Source organism: Chelmon rostratus, chromosome 23 (genome assembly GCF_017976325.1).
Source record: "Chelmon rostratus isolate fCheRos1 chromosome 23, fCheRos1.pri, whole genome shotgun sequence".
Classification (NCBI taxonomy): domain Eukaryota; kingdom Metazoa; phylum Chordata; class Actinopteri; order Chaetodontiformes; family Chaetodontidae; genus Chelmon; species Chelmon rostratus.
In genome coordinates, this window is record NC_055680.1 from 15823799 (window position 1) to 15839778 (window position 15980).

Consider the following 15980-nt stretch of genomic DNA (forward strand, 5'->3'; position numbering starts at 1 on the left):
GCAAGAAAAATAATTTATTTATAATGATATAATAATTTCATCACATTGGCATTGCATAGCTGCGGAGGGAAGCGTTTGTGTGTGACGCCACCTCGCAGCTACAGATCACACCACTGGATGGGGCGGGGGGGAACAGAGGTTATTCAATACATACACGGAATATTCCTTTAAATATGTCTTTTTTCAATGGGGAATAACAAAAATAGAATAATTCCAATAGCTCTGTCTGTCACTCTGTCTCTATGTCTCTCTAATTATCATCTCTGTGTCTTTATAAGCTGCCTGTACAGCCCCTGAACTGGGGTTAAAATCGGGGGTTTGTTTTATGTAGCCTGGAGTTGGCAGCAGGGTGGGGCAGCATGACGTTCTCCAAAGCCAACCCCACCCTCCTGGCGCTCCTAAAACAAATGCAAGATACTCTTTGGCCCAAATCTGCAACCATTACTCCTCTTTTCCACCCTCTTTCACCCTCTCGTACAAAAAGCATTAAAAAGTTAATCATCTTAAGAACAAACTTGTCATTTTTAGCGAATTTCAAAAGGGACATTTGACCAACACGACCGCTGAAGTTTTATTTTCTGAGGTGAGCTGCAGCTCATCACAAATCACATCTGAAAATTGCAAAAAACTGTGGATTACAGTTAGCAGATCATTGACATTGGAGGGTTGTAAATTGAATGTTTTGGTGCTTTGAGATGAGAACCACTGCGTTACAGTGAGCTGCAGCCAAAAGATCCAAGTTTAGTGTCTCATACATTAGTAAATGTTTGCCTGCCAGACAAATGCATTGGCTATACTCTCATTTTCCCTCTTCCCACTGAACGCCCTCGCAACACATGATAAATTCTATCTGAATGGACGCAAGAAAATGGCCCAGACCTGATCTGAAACCTGGTTCTCGGCTGTAACCTGACACACATTTGGTGGGAACGCTTCGGTTCTCGGGTCAGAAGTGGTGGCAGATTTCTCTACAAATTGGTAAAATAATAGTTTGGTTTTGCCTTGTGGTCGACTTTGCCTTTTAAATCTAAAGTCTGAGGATGTGTTCGATTTGTTTATGCTAATTAGTCATTTGGCCTCATTTACACCTTACGAGAACATTATCCTCGCCTGAACTCCAAGTCTCCAACTTCACTCACAACTTTTCCACACGCCTTGTCTTTTCACGTCGCTTAGCAACAGGTTCGCAGGTTTGGCTGCTCCGCGCCTGCAGAGACCGACTGTAAAATCAAACCAAATTAATCGACGGCCGATTGCGGCGCTCTGTGCTTTCCCACACCTTTCGGCGCTTTGCGGGGAGGAGGAGGAGGAGACAGGGAGAAGCTTTTAAAGTGATTACTCCTCTGAGTCAGACGACAGCTGAGGAGAGGGGGGAGAGAGGAGGTGAAGCGAGATGTGATGGAATATGTGGCGGTAATCCCCGCATTCAGCAGAATCAAACCTTTGCTCTACACCCTCATTTCCCCTCCTTCCTCCTTCCCCACTTGTCCTCCTCAAGAACAGATAATGGATTAAATATTCAATATATTTCTCAGTGTCAGCTCTCTTTTCACACTTCACAGAAAAACCCCATTTTCAATATAATATGTCGCAGTCCCAGACATTTCCTGCAGGCAGAGCTGCTCCTGAGGCTGAAATATTCTCATTGGTTGGTTGAAGGTCCAATGGGAGGAGCTGTCGAGAGTTTCTCATGCTGTGTTTGGGAGGAGCTAAGGCTTCGATCAAATGCACTGACAGCCAATTGTTCCCATTGTCACTAAGTTTGTTGTTAGTAGAAGTAAAAAGTAGCAAAAGTATGGCACACGGTTGGCAGTAATGTCCCAGCGGGGTCTTTGGCTCCGCCCCATTGATGATTAATCCAACCAATGAGATGAGTTCTACCTCGGGTGCAACCCTCCTCTAGAAATATGTGCAAAAACTGCAAAAAAAGAGACATGTTCTTCTCGATATTAAATGATTATATCCTCATATCATCCTCATATGTTTCTCTGTGTGATTGCACCTCCTCTCACTTCCCTGTTAAAGCCTGTCGAAGCAAACGTGCCACGTTGAAGATAAACTTCTGTTTGCTCAAGGAACAAACAACACTGTGGTTTGTTGATCCTGATCCTGGAAGCGACACATTCTTCCCGGCCCTGCGGCCTCGCCTTTAACGCCCCCGTTCTTAGATGCACGCGTCAACACACCGCAAATGACTTTTTAACAACAAGCGTGCAGAAACATCATGTGCTTGCTCTCCTGACACCAGATTCGCATCTCTCTCTTCCCTCCCTGTTTTGAACCCATCCTGTGGGTTTAGTTCAGCTCATTGTTGTAGCTTTTTTCACTCTGAGGGACACAGCTCTAAACTAAACACCGTTATACTCTGCAGACCTGTGCATGAATGCAGATTTGGGCTAATATTTGTTTAATAAGAGTCACTTGAGGCACGCATCACTGGTAAAACCAGATTTCCAAACTTTTCTTTACAGGTCAGATTGAACATGAATGCTCTCTTTGACACCTGTACTGTTGTTTTTGGCCAAATTTTGCAAAAGGTTGTGTTTGTGTGTGCACAACCAAGGCAGCTGAAATTAAAAAAAATAATAAAACAAAATAAAACAAACACAGCAGGCGCTGCAGCAACACGCCCATAATTCAGTATACAAGGCAAACAAACACAGAGTTTTATAGGTTTATCTTTTTTCATTCACTAAATATTTAAAACAAGCGTCACTTGACTAGTCATCATAAATGGTGATAATTTATGCATTTTTAAAATCTTCATCTTTTTTCTCAGGATGATGGAATACCTGAAGGACTGTTGTGGGGAAGAGAGATGTGTGTGAAGGAGTTTCTTTGTTAACTCTCCTGTTGTTATGTGTGGTTCCTTCTTTTGCGTCCACCAGGGGGAGCTCTGACTCAATAGCACCGAGGGATAGTTTGCAGACAGGGAGTCAAGAGATGAAAGGTTCCTTCCTCCCGCCACACGGTCCATCCATGCAGAGGATAAGTCAGGTGGTAGAGCTGAACCACTGCTAATCCAGAAATCCTCAGACCGTCCACAGAGGGATCCAGAACTGAGGGCCGGTCAGGGGTCAAGGACCACAAGGTGTTTCGTTCACAGTCCAAAAGGCGAAAGTCCTTTATGCGGAAACACATTCAAACCCTGCCTGTTTCCGTGTTTGTGCACAGATCCATTCATTCATTCCTCCATGTTAATTCCATGTTGCATGGAAACTCAAAAGGAAGATAAAGAAAAAGTATAAAAACTCAGAGAGCAAGAACTGGAGAAGGCAGAAGATAAGCGTTTGATAGAAAGAAAGATGTTTTTGTTTTTTTGCAGTCTCAAACAAAGCACAGCATCTATTTTCTTAACAGTCATTCATTGACATTCATCCGGTGTCGTGTCGTCTGCCGAGCTCAGATGCATAGACTGAATGCAGAGAGGTGGAGAGGAGGAGGAGAGAGAAAAGAGAGGCGGAGGAAGGGAGGAGAGGATGGAGAGAAGGTGAAAAGAGGGAAGGAAGAGAACGTGGGAAAGGGGGTGAAGAGGCGATGCTACGTGCGAAAACGGAGAGAGGCTGCGGTATCCAGAGGAAGAAAGAGAGAGTGTGCTACTGTATGTGCTCGAAGGGAGGTTGCAGGAGAGAGAAAGAGGGATGATGCCGTATGCAGAGAGACAGATGGAGTGTGTGCTCCGGCAGCGATGAAAGGAGGAGGAGAGGAACGAGTGGAGGAGGGTGACGCGGGCCGCCACCTCCCCTCTGAGACAAAAGAGACAGAGTGTGAAAACGTGCACGGAGGAGGGAAAAACAAAGCACTCGGGCCCCGAAGCGTCACTGCAGACAGTCTCAGAGTCTCCGTCCGGGGCTGTGATGGCCTGGCGGGGCTCTGGTGTCAGGAGGCTCCCTCGTTCCAGGATTCCAGACTCCGCCCGTCATTCCAGCATCCGCCGGGTTCCGGAGTCCTTTTGCCTCTATAATCCACTGGTTCCCAACGTCCTCTTGAATCCATAATCCTACTGGTTCCAGAATCCCTTTGGGTTCCAGAATCTTTATGATTCTGTAATGTGTAGGCGGGGGGGGGGCTTCTTATGCTGGGGGGGTGATGCACACGCACACACACACACACACACACACACAAACACAAATATGTGCGAGTCCAAATGTGCACATGTAGTGAGGACACATGCACGAAACTGCCAAACAAATAAAGACATGTACGCACACTCCCGCTCTCTCTTTCCTCTCTCTCCCACGTTGTTCTTGGCACTTCCCTCTATTCACACATATGAACACACACACACACACGCACGCACGCACACACACACACACACACACCGTTAGGTCCCCTCTGGTCTGTTTTTAACAGTCCTTTGGTCCCGTCACCAGAGACCAAAATGAATAAAAACCCTGTTTAATAACCAGGCCTGCTTCATGCTCTCCGTACAGAAACTCCACAGGCAAGATTTCATCTGCACACACACTCGTATGAACACACACACACTTGTGTAGATAGGTCTGTTTGTCTTCCATGGCATTACTCCTTCATCTGTGTGTGTGTGTGTGTGTGTTTGAGTGTGTGTTTTCCCTCCACCGTGTGGGCAGTTTGTAGTCCAAGCTGCTTGCTGCTCTGTACACTATTTTTAGTCTTTGTGTCCGTAAATGATATTCGTCGATAGATGCGTTACATTTATCTTTGTACATGATGCGTACAGTACAATCCAGTTAGACATGTATGGCCATCTAGCATGTGTAGGAAAAAAAATCTAAACAAAGGCTGAAAAAATAATGATTGACGAGTGTCTCGAAACGCAAAGGCTGCGTCATGTAAACGACCTCCGACGCCAAGGAAAAAGAAAAGTGCTTGTGTTCCAAAATGTCGTCCGATCGCCGGGTGCTTCTGTGGAATGTTTCGTGAAGGTCCTCGTCTTTGGTGGCAAAAAGCCCCCACGTGGTTCCTCTTTGTAAATCCTGCGCTTCGTCCGCTTGAATCAGAATATCGTGTTCTGAGGATGGCGGTGCCGATGCCTGCTGTGGTGCTGCAGGAGACACAGTCCAAGGTTTTGGGCACGTTTGCTTCCTCAGGTGCCTCATCACAGCGTTAATTATTTACCCTTCATTTCGTGTAGGTCCGCAGGTGTCGGTGATGTAGTGCCACTGGTTGGAGGATTTTGGTTGAATCATTTTGAAGTTTTGCATCTTCTGTATGTTACTCCATTTATTTCATGGATTCGTTTGATTAGTGGTCCTCTGTGGTGTCCCAGTGGATCAGTACTCTGGTTACAGATTCATATACATTGACCACTGTCGTCATCAGGGACTCTTGATGTGTTCATCCAGAAGGAGACAGGAGCAAAGATATCCACTGTATATCCTTATATTCCTGGTATCTGCTCCACCCATCCATCTATCCGTCCAGCCTCCACACTGAGCATATCCCCAACGAGGGAAAACACGGTGCAGTGTTGAAGCGTAGCCTTGAAACCTCCACCTTTCATTGATAATTGTACAAACTTTGCTCTCCACAGATTTCTCACTTTCCTAGAGGGAGCGGTTTGACTGGGAACAATAGCGCTTCAACCATGGGAGGGACCATTTTGTCCAAAAATATTCTCCAATTCGATTGGACGGTGCAAATGGTCAATCAGTAGTTGGAGCGATCCAGCTGGACATGTTAGTCAGAGGGCCCCATCTGCAGTGGGTGGCACATTGTAGAATTGGTTGGTAGCTTTGTCAACAGCAAACGGATCTGGCTAACATCTGTTTACAGTACTTCCGTTCATTGATCGTTGGGTTTGCCATTCCCGGACGCTGCGTCCCCTCCCTCGCCGGTCGTCGACGAGGTGGTTGAAAACTCTGTGACCCGTCGCGCCAGAGGGTTTGTGCTTTTGAGAAGCTCCATGGCAGAGACTCTGGCTCCTCCGCTGGAAGACTTGCTGCCTTTCTTCTGAAGCAGGGCCATGAAGTTCTCATTGCGGGAGCTCGACCTCTGACTGCTGCCTAAGGTCAGATTTCGGAGGTCGCTGCCACTGGTGCTGTGCTTCACCGGGGACACCAGGCTCTGGCGGCTGCCGAAGGAGTCTGACGGCTCCTTACGGCCTAGAACCTTTCGCTTGGACCTGGGCAAAGAGAAGAGAAAAGAAAAGATTATTAGCAACGGCAGAGAATGTGAAGACAAAGGAGCACATTCAAATACCTCACAATTTGCAGCTGTTTCAGTTCCTTATTTGAAATGTACTCCTCAAGCCAGATGAGCCAAACTTAGACTGTCATCTCTCCTTTTAGAGAATAAAAACATATGTAGGGACTCCATCCTTTCTTGTAAGAGATGAAAACATCGACTCCTGCTCACCCTCTTCTCCTCCTCACCTTTTCTTCTTCGCCTTTCGAGCTATTTTCAGCATCATGCAAGGTAAAATCGTGAACACTTGTTGCTTAGTGACTAGCTCTCTTGTGATGCTGTGTGCATGTGTGAGAGAGAGATTACGAAAAAAAAAAAAAAAAGGACAAAACCAGAGCTGCTGGTCATGCAGTAATCCACTATACATGTAGCCGTTGCTAGGGAACCTTATGCTCCGTCCACCTCACACCTTTTCAACAAGACAATGCGTCTCTCATCACACGCTCTGGGTTATAATAAGCCGGCAGGCGAGCTTGGTGTTGGCTGAAACCATTTGAGCTGCGAGAGTAAGTGTGTGCTGTCCAAACAGACAAGCCTCTAATGCACTTTTTAACCTTTCCAACAGCCTTCCGAGGAAAGGCTCTAACGCTGTGTGTAAATACAACACAACTGAAATGTGTATTGAATGTGTGTACGCATGGCCACGTGTGCAAACCTGTGAATAATAGTGAACAGGTCTTCGGTGGTGTGTGTCGCAGGCGTGCTGGCCAGTAAGTCGTCATCTGTTTCCTCAGCAATGTGGAGTACCGTCTTCTCATTGGCTGCCGAGTCATCTGAGCCAGACAGAGAAATAATAGTAAAACGTCACATTAATATATTTATTTTTTTGGAAATTAAATATTTTAGCTAACTACGCCTTGTTAGATACATCATATCTGTACATTTCTGCTGGCTGTTTCGCCAAAGCAAATATTCATAATCTATGTGTACGTCCCTCGCAATTAAAGCAAATAAGACTCAGTTACACACAGAATCAGGTCATAATTAGATAATAATGATAAATGTCATCTTCACTGTTACAAACAGTGGGAACCGTTCTGTTTTGATTTGGTCCAATTTTAGAGCAATTGGGCTTGATTTGCTTCAAAACCTGAGAAATCTCCTCTTGCAGAATCCGGAGGTTATGCATCAAAGGCAGCAGGGAAGGATCCTAATCAAATGTAGCAGCTCTGACAGGCTACCATTAAACACATGCATATAAAGCGGCAAGAAAAAGGTTAGGAGGTCCACAGCTTCTGTCAAAACAAGACGAAGATCAACTACTATCTGTTAGCTAATATGTGTTAGCAAATGCTGCGTGTATGGTAGAGTATATTTCATCAAGATTAAACTCAAATAGTGCCTCCTTTTCAGATCTCGCGGTACATGGCTTCTAAGTACACAATAACGCCTTGAAACCTATTATATTTGTTGGACCTATTATATGGAAAAGAAGCTTATCAGCACGTGACAAACTTCTGAAACCTTCTCCTAAAACATACCTTCTCCAATCCCTGCGCTGGCCATTTTCTCTCCCAGTTCTGTGAGGGAGGAATCCTGCAGAGATGACTGAAGTGACGACTCTTTTGAACTCTCCTCGTCTGTTCCCAAGTGGTTCTCGTCGTGCTCTGGCATATCAGGAACACTGGGAGCACTGGGAAACTCCTCTGGTGAGAATGTGCTCACAGGAGACCGAAGGCCCACGGGGCTGTCGGCCTGTGGTGTCTGCCGTTCTGCGCTGCCATTGGTGGAGGAGTGGACTGATGTGGGAAGAAGCAGGACATTCGGCTTCTTGGGGACTGGAGGTGGAACCTGGAAAGAAATGTCAAATCAGCACAGCGATGAGTTCAGCCAGCATACCCCTCAAATAAAGCATTTTCTCACAGGTGTCTTCCTCACCTTGGGTTTCTTTTTGTCCGACAGCTCTGCCAGACAGGAGATTGTCATCCTTGAGGGGAGGGTTTTGCTCTTGTCCTGGAGCTCTGGAGCCTCCTGGTTACTGCAGGGAGAAGGGAGCGAGCCTCCGTCCTCAGGACCAAGACGGATCTCTGTGTCTGCGCCAAATTCAGGCTCCATCACTGGGTCTTCTAGGAGAGGTTGGGGATCTGGAAGAGGAGGGAGATCAAAGAGGGACTGGGAGTGGGGGAGGAATGGATGATCATAGGCAGTCTGTGGAGCCATGGTAGCATCTGGGAGAACAGAGGGACTTGTTGGAGTTTGTGGTGGAGGTTTCTTGGGTTTGGGTTTCTTCATGACTTTGTAGATGTTGCCTAGAGGCACGGGTCGGTCCACAGGTGAGGCAGGAGGTGAGTCGAGGGCTAGGGGGGAGGTGGAGGATGGGGAAGGAGACTTGAGGAGCAGGTTTAGGGGCCGCTTGGGCAACGGGGGCTTGACAGCGACAGGTGGTTTTGGTTTTGGTAGGGTGGGAGGCGGGCTGGGATCCTCGCCTAGGTCCCGGCCATGCTGTTCTTCTTCGATGGTGTCAGAGGCCCCATCAGGGCAGTCTTCAAAGTCACCACGTGAGACAGAGCGAAGCCGAATCGTCTTCAGCTCATTCTGGGTAACCACGGGCAATGCCTGTGACGAATTGGGGCTGATTTTTCCCGGTTTTGCCGCTGTCGAGGTGTCAGAATGCCGTCGGCTGGCCTTTTGCTTTGGCTTGATTGATGACAGCTCCAGATGTGCATTCCCAGGCATCTCAAAGGACAATCTAGACCTCGCAGCCGGGTCCTTGGGTGATGGTAGCGACGATTTCCTTTCTGGGATCTTTGGGCGCAACTTACACCCTGATGTTCCTAGTGTCCCTGTTGTCCCTGCTGTCCCCTGACCTGCCATATGACTGAGTGGAACAGTTGGGGTGGGAGTCTCTGACTGACTGGAATAGCCACTTGATGGAGACATAAGTCCTGGGGGTTTGAAGGGCGAGGATGCTTTGATGTCTGTTTCCATGGAGAGCTGTGAGGGTGAGGTGGCTCTGGAGGTGGAGGGAGAATCAAGGAGGGACTCCGAGCTGCCTCTGACTTTCATACATTCAATCACTGTGGTACCTGTTGCTGTGCTGGAGCCTGATAGAGACCTGGAGAAAACAGAGGGGAGGAGAACTCAGTGTATTTGTAGAAAGAAAGAGCGAATACTTCAGAAAACAAACAACCAGACCAGATTCTAACATTTAGTGTAGTTTCATTTTATACCTGTAAGGGTCATTCTTCCACTCCCCCAGCTGCCAGTGAGTGGGGAAGGTCAGCTCTGTCTCTCCTTCCCTGTCTGGTGCCTGGACCTCCAGGCTTGGAGGACCATCAGGGCCTCCATGACCCACCTCCCGCTCACCAACACTGGGTTTAGAGGAGTAGGACGAGCTGGGCAGGAGGAAATCAGGCTGGAAGTCTGGGAAATGGTCCCGGGGGATGTGCAGACTCTTTGGCCGGCCATCCCGGTAAAGACCACCTTCATGGTGGATTCTCCCCTCGGCTTCTCCAAGGTTCTTCATGAGAGAGACGCTCCTCACAGGAGGTGGCGGCTTCCGTTTGGATTTCTTAAGCGAGATGGAACGGGAGCGTAGGCGCAAGCGACCATCACCGCTGTAGTCTGAAGCTGTGACGGAGATTGTGTCTGTGGTACTGGCACTGTCTTCGGAGCTCCCTCTTGGGTAGAGAAGGGCGTAGTTCTCACCCAAACCCAGGAAGTTATGATGTTGCTGTTGGTGGTCTGTTATTGCCATGGCGTTCCCGTTCCCTGTAGACAAGACATTCCCATCTGGCTGGCCTAAACCACTTTCTGTAAAGCAGAAGGAACCAGAATCTGTGGGTGTGGAAAGGGAGCGCTCCCGGAACTTGAAGGCGTTCGCCGCTGCTATGGAACGTGCCGACCTCTCCCGCCCTCTCGTTGCCTCCCCAACTCCCCCTCCTCCTCCTCTCCCTCCATCTGCTGCAGCTCCTTCGGTCTCACTCCGCTTCTCCCCCATCGCCACTGCCAGTGAAATCCCCGGCATGTTACTCCCTCCTCTCCCGGGGAGGTTTGTCGATGATGCGAATGAACTGGAATGTGAGCTCCCCGACTGTCCGGAGCTGACCAACATCACCCCGTCCTGCGAACCCCCCGCGTTGCCGATGATGCTGTGCTGTTTGGGTGGAACCGCTGGGCCTTTGTTCATGCTGTAATTGTAAGGCTCGTTCCACGCTGCGGGAGAAAAGGTGGAGCCCTTAGGTCCGTTCCAGGAAGCGGAGGGCGTGTTTGAGCACAGCAGCCCAGAGTGGTCCATAGCTTCTGGATGGAGTCGGTCCCGGTCACGCTGCTCCAAAGTGTTATCTGTGGAGGAGACAGGGAGTCATCAGAACAGAACTCCACCACAGCTCCTATCTACCTACAGCTGCCTGGAGTTTGCTGTCTTGATAACAGAAATAAGTCCTTTAAACACACTGGCTAGTTGCCAGCTCACTTATATCTGTTCTCTGAAAGGAATAGATATATATACATACATATATATATACCTTTACACAACAAACAAAGGGGAAACATTTTTAGGATTCACTGAATTCGATTTACCACAACATGTGAATGTTGGCTCTTTTATGTATGTATTTTGACTCACGTATGCATCTGTATTCATTACTGAACGACTCCTCTCGGATGTTCCTGCGATGCTCCTAGATTATACACTATCTTGCTGCCAGTTAGTCAGGATTCAAAATAAGGCTATAAAATGTTTGCACTGGGTCTTGGGAACAAATTACATAAAAACTATATTGTTATGGCTAATCTTCATTCCTAACTTGAAAACAAAAACAATCAATTTTTCAGATACATGGTGATTTTAGATATTCTGCTTTATCTCGCCTGACCACATTAAGGTCTTATTCAGGTTCAGCTGTTTGCATGAAATATTCGTACCCTGCGATTGAGTATCTCAATGCAGTGAATAAACCATTTAGGCATGAAAAGATCCTGGCTGCCGGCAACACCATCCTTCCCTGAGCAAAACAGATTACTGCAAATATAGGGTAAAGAAATGATTAACCCAGTATTAATCTCTGTGTTCTTTGTTAAATTCAAAATTTGGTAGAAGAAGAGGAGAAAGAAAAATGATTAAGATGTTTTCCTGCCACAGTGACCCCCTTTTAGCGTGGGATTAAGCCAAGTAGGAGTATGAACAAGACCAGATTAATCCAACAAAGCCACGTTCAGGGGAACTGACACAAAAACACAAATAAACGAAGATGAAATGAATAATTCACCGCGAAATCAAAATGAATCTTTGATCTTTTTACCTTTGTGGCATTAAAACATTGATTCGAACTATTAGAATCACACAAAAAGATGTCACAGTCCCATATCTGCCTTCTCCCGAGGTGTCAGCACCAGAAAAGCTCCTTGTGCTGTAAAGTCTATGTATCATTACAGCCAAAGAAGTGATGTTTAGCTTTGTGGTGACCTGTTCCTTTCTTTTCCCTCTTTTCTGCCTGGTGCACAGTTTATATGAACAGCAACGGGATCTGCACCACGGCAGCACAAGAAAGAATAAACACTGGACGAGGTTAAGCTTCCCCTAATGGCCGCACTCACCTGCAGGTAAGGTTGCGTCGAGGTCAGAGTGTGTCTTCCTCAGGGGGAGGTTCTGGTGGAAGGTGTCCGTGACAGGTTCCAGGGAGCGGGGCTGGTGGGGGAAGGGGTCCCCCGGAGAGGGGGATGGGGACGGGGAGTGCTGGAGGAGGTCGACGCCGTGGAATTTCCCTCCTCCCCCTTCACCTGGAGGAGAAACGCAGGAATGCTGGGGTCAGCAAGAGGAAGCAAAGAGTAATTTCACTCAACACACATTAAATTCAATAAAACACCAAATCCAATCACGTTGTTGACATGGCGGCAGGTATTTGATTACGGCTCGGAATAGACCCAGCTAGCCTCACTCAGGTTGAAATGTGTTTTTGTGAGAGGTGGACCAAGAAGGGCACAACTTGCAGTAATTGCATGACATGCAGAAACGTGGCTGAAACATTCTGAAACACATTTGAAGTCACACTGTGTCAAAATCTGCTACGTTTGCAGAACAATGCCAGTTAAAAAGCAACGGCAGCTTAACGCAACTTGGCTTTAAACCCACACTGGCTGCATGCATGAGCCATTATTTCAGTTTCTGCATTAAATCAGCGTGATTGATGATTCTTGGGAATTTGTTCACAGGAAGCTTTTCGAAAGTTCAGCAAGAAAGATCTTTTCCTTCACATTTAATATTAAACTCAGCAAAATATATGTCATTTTCACCAAGACAGAGCTTTTTCTTTTCAACAAGACTATTTCATTCAGTAATTATTTACAATCACTTCCGCTCGGCAGTTAAGTCATTAAAACTCTGAATTTAATGCAGATGTTTCACTATAAAGGAGGGATAATGGCCACTAAACTGCTGGAATACTAAAACATCTGCGCAATACTGTATTCATCAGGATGCATGTAAAATTCAAAGTGCCTGGAGGCCACTGGCCAAATTGTTCTCTCAAAGACATAATTTAATACTCAGATTTATTGTAAAAAATTAAAAATCTATATATTTGCAGTTCAGATTTAACTATGAACTCTCATGACACGACGGCGACCTTACGAAATGGTTTCAGGGGCTGGACACCCAATTTCTGGATGTCTATTTACCTGATTGCCGGTATTTTGAGCCACTGATGCTAAAAGTTTCCTCTAGTTTAACAGGCTGCATGCAAAGAGTGCATGAAAGTGGTGTTTCTGCATGCTTGCGCAGTAGCTTTCTTTTTTCTGCCACCTATATACCCTCATGTTTATATTCGTCATTTTCTGCAGTCTATTTTTAATCCGGAGTGATTTACAGCAGATGCTGCTGAGAAACCTGCTGTTCTGTTGTATTTGCTGTCCTTCTGATGTCTGGTCTGGGCAGACAGTAATCCAATGAGTCATCAGAGGCAGCAGGTACCTACTTGATTACCTCAATGACATGCACTGCCGCCATAACTCAGCCAGGCCTCTATTAACCCATCAGCCTCGTTTTATAGCAACAGTCATATCGGATGCAGCCGGAATTAATCTCCCGCAACAAAATGATGCTGTTTGGTAAAGTTTTGTTCTCCTCAGTGAGAAAAAACTGGGATGTTCAACCAGACAGACAAAAAACACACACTCAAGCACACACACAAACAAACATGAGATCAATGAGGCGAAACAGAAAATGAATCAAATGAAGTGGGATCGATGAAACAGTGCGCTGGCATTATGCCACCAGTACCAAAACAAACCGAGTTAAAGGAACAATGCAGCATTTATTTTGTCTTTAATGGGTGTCGGTGAGCAAAACAAAGCAAAAAAACAGACATCCTGCGTTTTGTTCTCTCATCATTGTGCTGTCATATTCAATAACTGCTTCTTTCACCAACCATAAACCAACGTGGTGATGAATGGAAACCCAAAAACAAAGCGTAGGAAAGCAGCGTGTGGCTTCTTCTTTATGCCTCCCACAAAGTCAATGAAGCTTCATCACCCGTTTCTCTTCCTGTCTGTCGACGTGTTTGGGCGTCTGTCTTCTCGTTGCCTCTCAGGGGGCTTTCAGTCACAGACGACCCCACCCCGCCCTCCTTCCATGTTTTTTTCTGCTTGCGTCCCCGTTGCAGCGCCGTGTATGAATTATACATCCAGGCATCGAACAACAGTAAGCTGATAGATCTACATGATCACATTCGCTGCGCAAAAACATTAAGCTCGTTGATGCAGATTTCATCGAGATGCGTGCATGAAAGAAAAGCCTGCATGTCTGGTTGGAAGGAGAAACACGGCTACTTTTAAACACTTTAAAAGACTTGGATGTCAACGAGTTTATGAGATGGACAAATACCACAGGTGACCTTTTCAAGAAGGTGGTTGAACAAATAAAAGAGGGAGGCTGCATGTAAATGGAAACATTAGCGGATTATTTATTTTCATTAGCCATGTAAACAGCTCGGTAGGAGGGCAAAAAACGAAATATTTGTACATGAAAATGTAGTCAAACCCAACTACTGCAGAGCTGAAAATTTGAGTAGCTGCTCGGTAAACGTAGTTCAGGTGATTTCCAGCTGAAATCTGAGTTAATTTTGGTTAAAAAGCTGTCGAGGTTTATGACTAATGTCACAAACAGCCTTTCAGCGTCGTTTGAATCTGCGTCATGATGAAACGGCGATCGCAAAATCTTTTCATCGCAAGTCACAAAATGTTTCACACAGAAGTGATTCTAGAAGCCAGAAACGATAAAAAAATAAATCAACACTGGCTGATGCATGTCATGCTGAATTACCAGAGAAAAGAAAAATCTGCCTCTCTCTTTAACATTTGGGGATCTTTTCACCTGTTCGTCTGCTTCCCTGACAATCTTTTTAACAGTCTATTGGCGTCAGTCATTCATCCTGTGTCTATTTTTCCAACAGTCTGTCAGTTTAGCTCATTCACTGAGTGCCATTCAACAGCCATTCCCCTCTGCGCATGATAAATGAGCGTTTGGGCTGAAACATCTACAGACATGCAGCAGAAGCTCAGCTATGACTCAGCCAATGAGCAGGGCTAAATATGACTTCCTGTCTGGCTGTCATGCATTCACCCACTTCCTGATGATCTGTATGTCTCTTTAATCCTGAATTCACGTCGGCCAAGTGACAGTTTTGCAGACAAACACGTAATCTTCATGCGTGCACGCTGTCACGTTTCTGCCCGTCTTTCTTTCAGAGGGCCGGCCTCATTCTCGATGGGCTTCGTCTCCGACAGAGCTGCCGCTCGGAGGTTGGGAGTCTTTGTGTTGCTCCTGCAGCCATAAATAATAGACACTGTTTCGACTATCAGCAGCCTTCACCACGGAGACGCGATGATGATTCATTCATCATAATGTCTCTTCGGCGTGGCTCTGCTTTGCTGCCTGCTGTGAGTGTTCTGGCGGTTGTGGATGTGCTGGACCTGAATCACAGGTGTCACAGGTTCAATCCCCACATGTAATAAAAAACTCCTTGATTTTCCACGTACACGCCAAAATGACTTCATCACCTTCTTAACTACAGCAACTCCCCTGTTAGCCTTTTAACATCAAAGTACTGTGCAACCTCCAAACTCCAGTGATTACTACATGATCAATCAGGCGTGGGATACACAGAGTTTTAATTGAAGCTATATGAACTGATGAGGATCCTTGCCTCCAGAGTGTGCAGAAAAAAACTGTCTTTCTTCTCCTAAATGACGACCCCGGTCTCATTCCCAAGACATGAAATACCAACGCATTAAAGGTGCCCTTTAGTTTCTGTATGAGACGCACCAGGCTTTCAATTAATTCCAATGTAAACTCATCTGTGGCGACAGCAGATGTTCATAACAACTGCTCCATCTGACGTAGCGGCAAAAGCAACCTACACAAGACCTTTTCCAACGATCTTTTCCTAAAGTTAGCCAAGTATTGGTGCTTAAACCTGACTCAAGTGGTTCATGCATCTGTATGAGACGCCAAGAAGCGAGACAAAGCTGGGAATAAGAACGTGTTGAAATGACAGCCGTTCTTCAGGCTGACTTTCATCTTGGAAATAGTAGGTGATAAATGATGAAGACCATGTCAAACAGTTGAAAGCACTGCAGAGAGAGAGTATGAAGACCTCGCATGGAGATTTTTTTTTGCGAACTGCTCTTTTCAAGGTCAGGGATGAAGTGTTAACATGAATTTGTACGCGTGCGGTTCCATGACAATGGAGCGAACTGCAAATGCTGATGAAGGCCATGTGATACAGTTGAAAGGTCCAGAGTAGGAGAGTAACTGGATCCTATTTTAACATCACAAGGGTAAAAAAAAAAAAGAGATAATGTCAGAATAATGGCAG

General features: G+C 46.2%; 1 protein-coding gene across 1 annotated transcript in view; it reads right to left on the reverse strand.

Annotated features, from left to right (window-relative positions):
• nhsl2 (NHS-like 2) overlaps positions 1 to 15980 on the reverse strand; it is a 137578-nt gene continuing 121598 nt past the window's right edge. The window contains exons 5-10 of the mRNA XM_041965503.1: positions 11704 to 11886; positions 9336 to 10449; positions 8044 to 9220; positions 7647 to 7956; positions 6821 to 6938; positions 1 to 6103 (exon numbers count right to left, since the gene is read on the reverse strand). Coding sequence (XP_041821437.1) covers positions 5764 to 6103; positions 6821 to 6938; positions 7647 to 7956; positions 8044 to 9220; positions 9336 to 10449; positions 11704 to 11886 — 3242 coding nt within the window. The 3' untranslated portion in view covers positions 1 to 5763. The remainder of the gene's footprint in view (positions 6104 to 6820; positions 6939 to 7646; positions 7957 to 8043; positions 9221 to 9335; positions 10450 to 11703; positions 11887 to 15980) is intronic.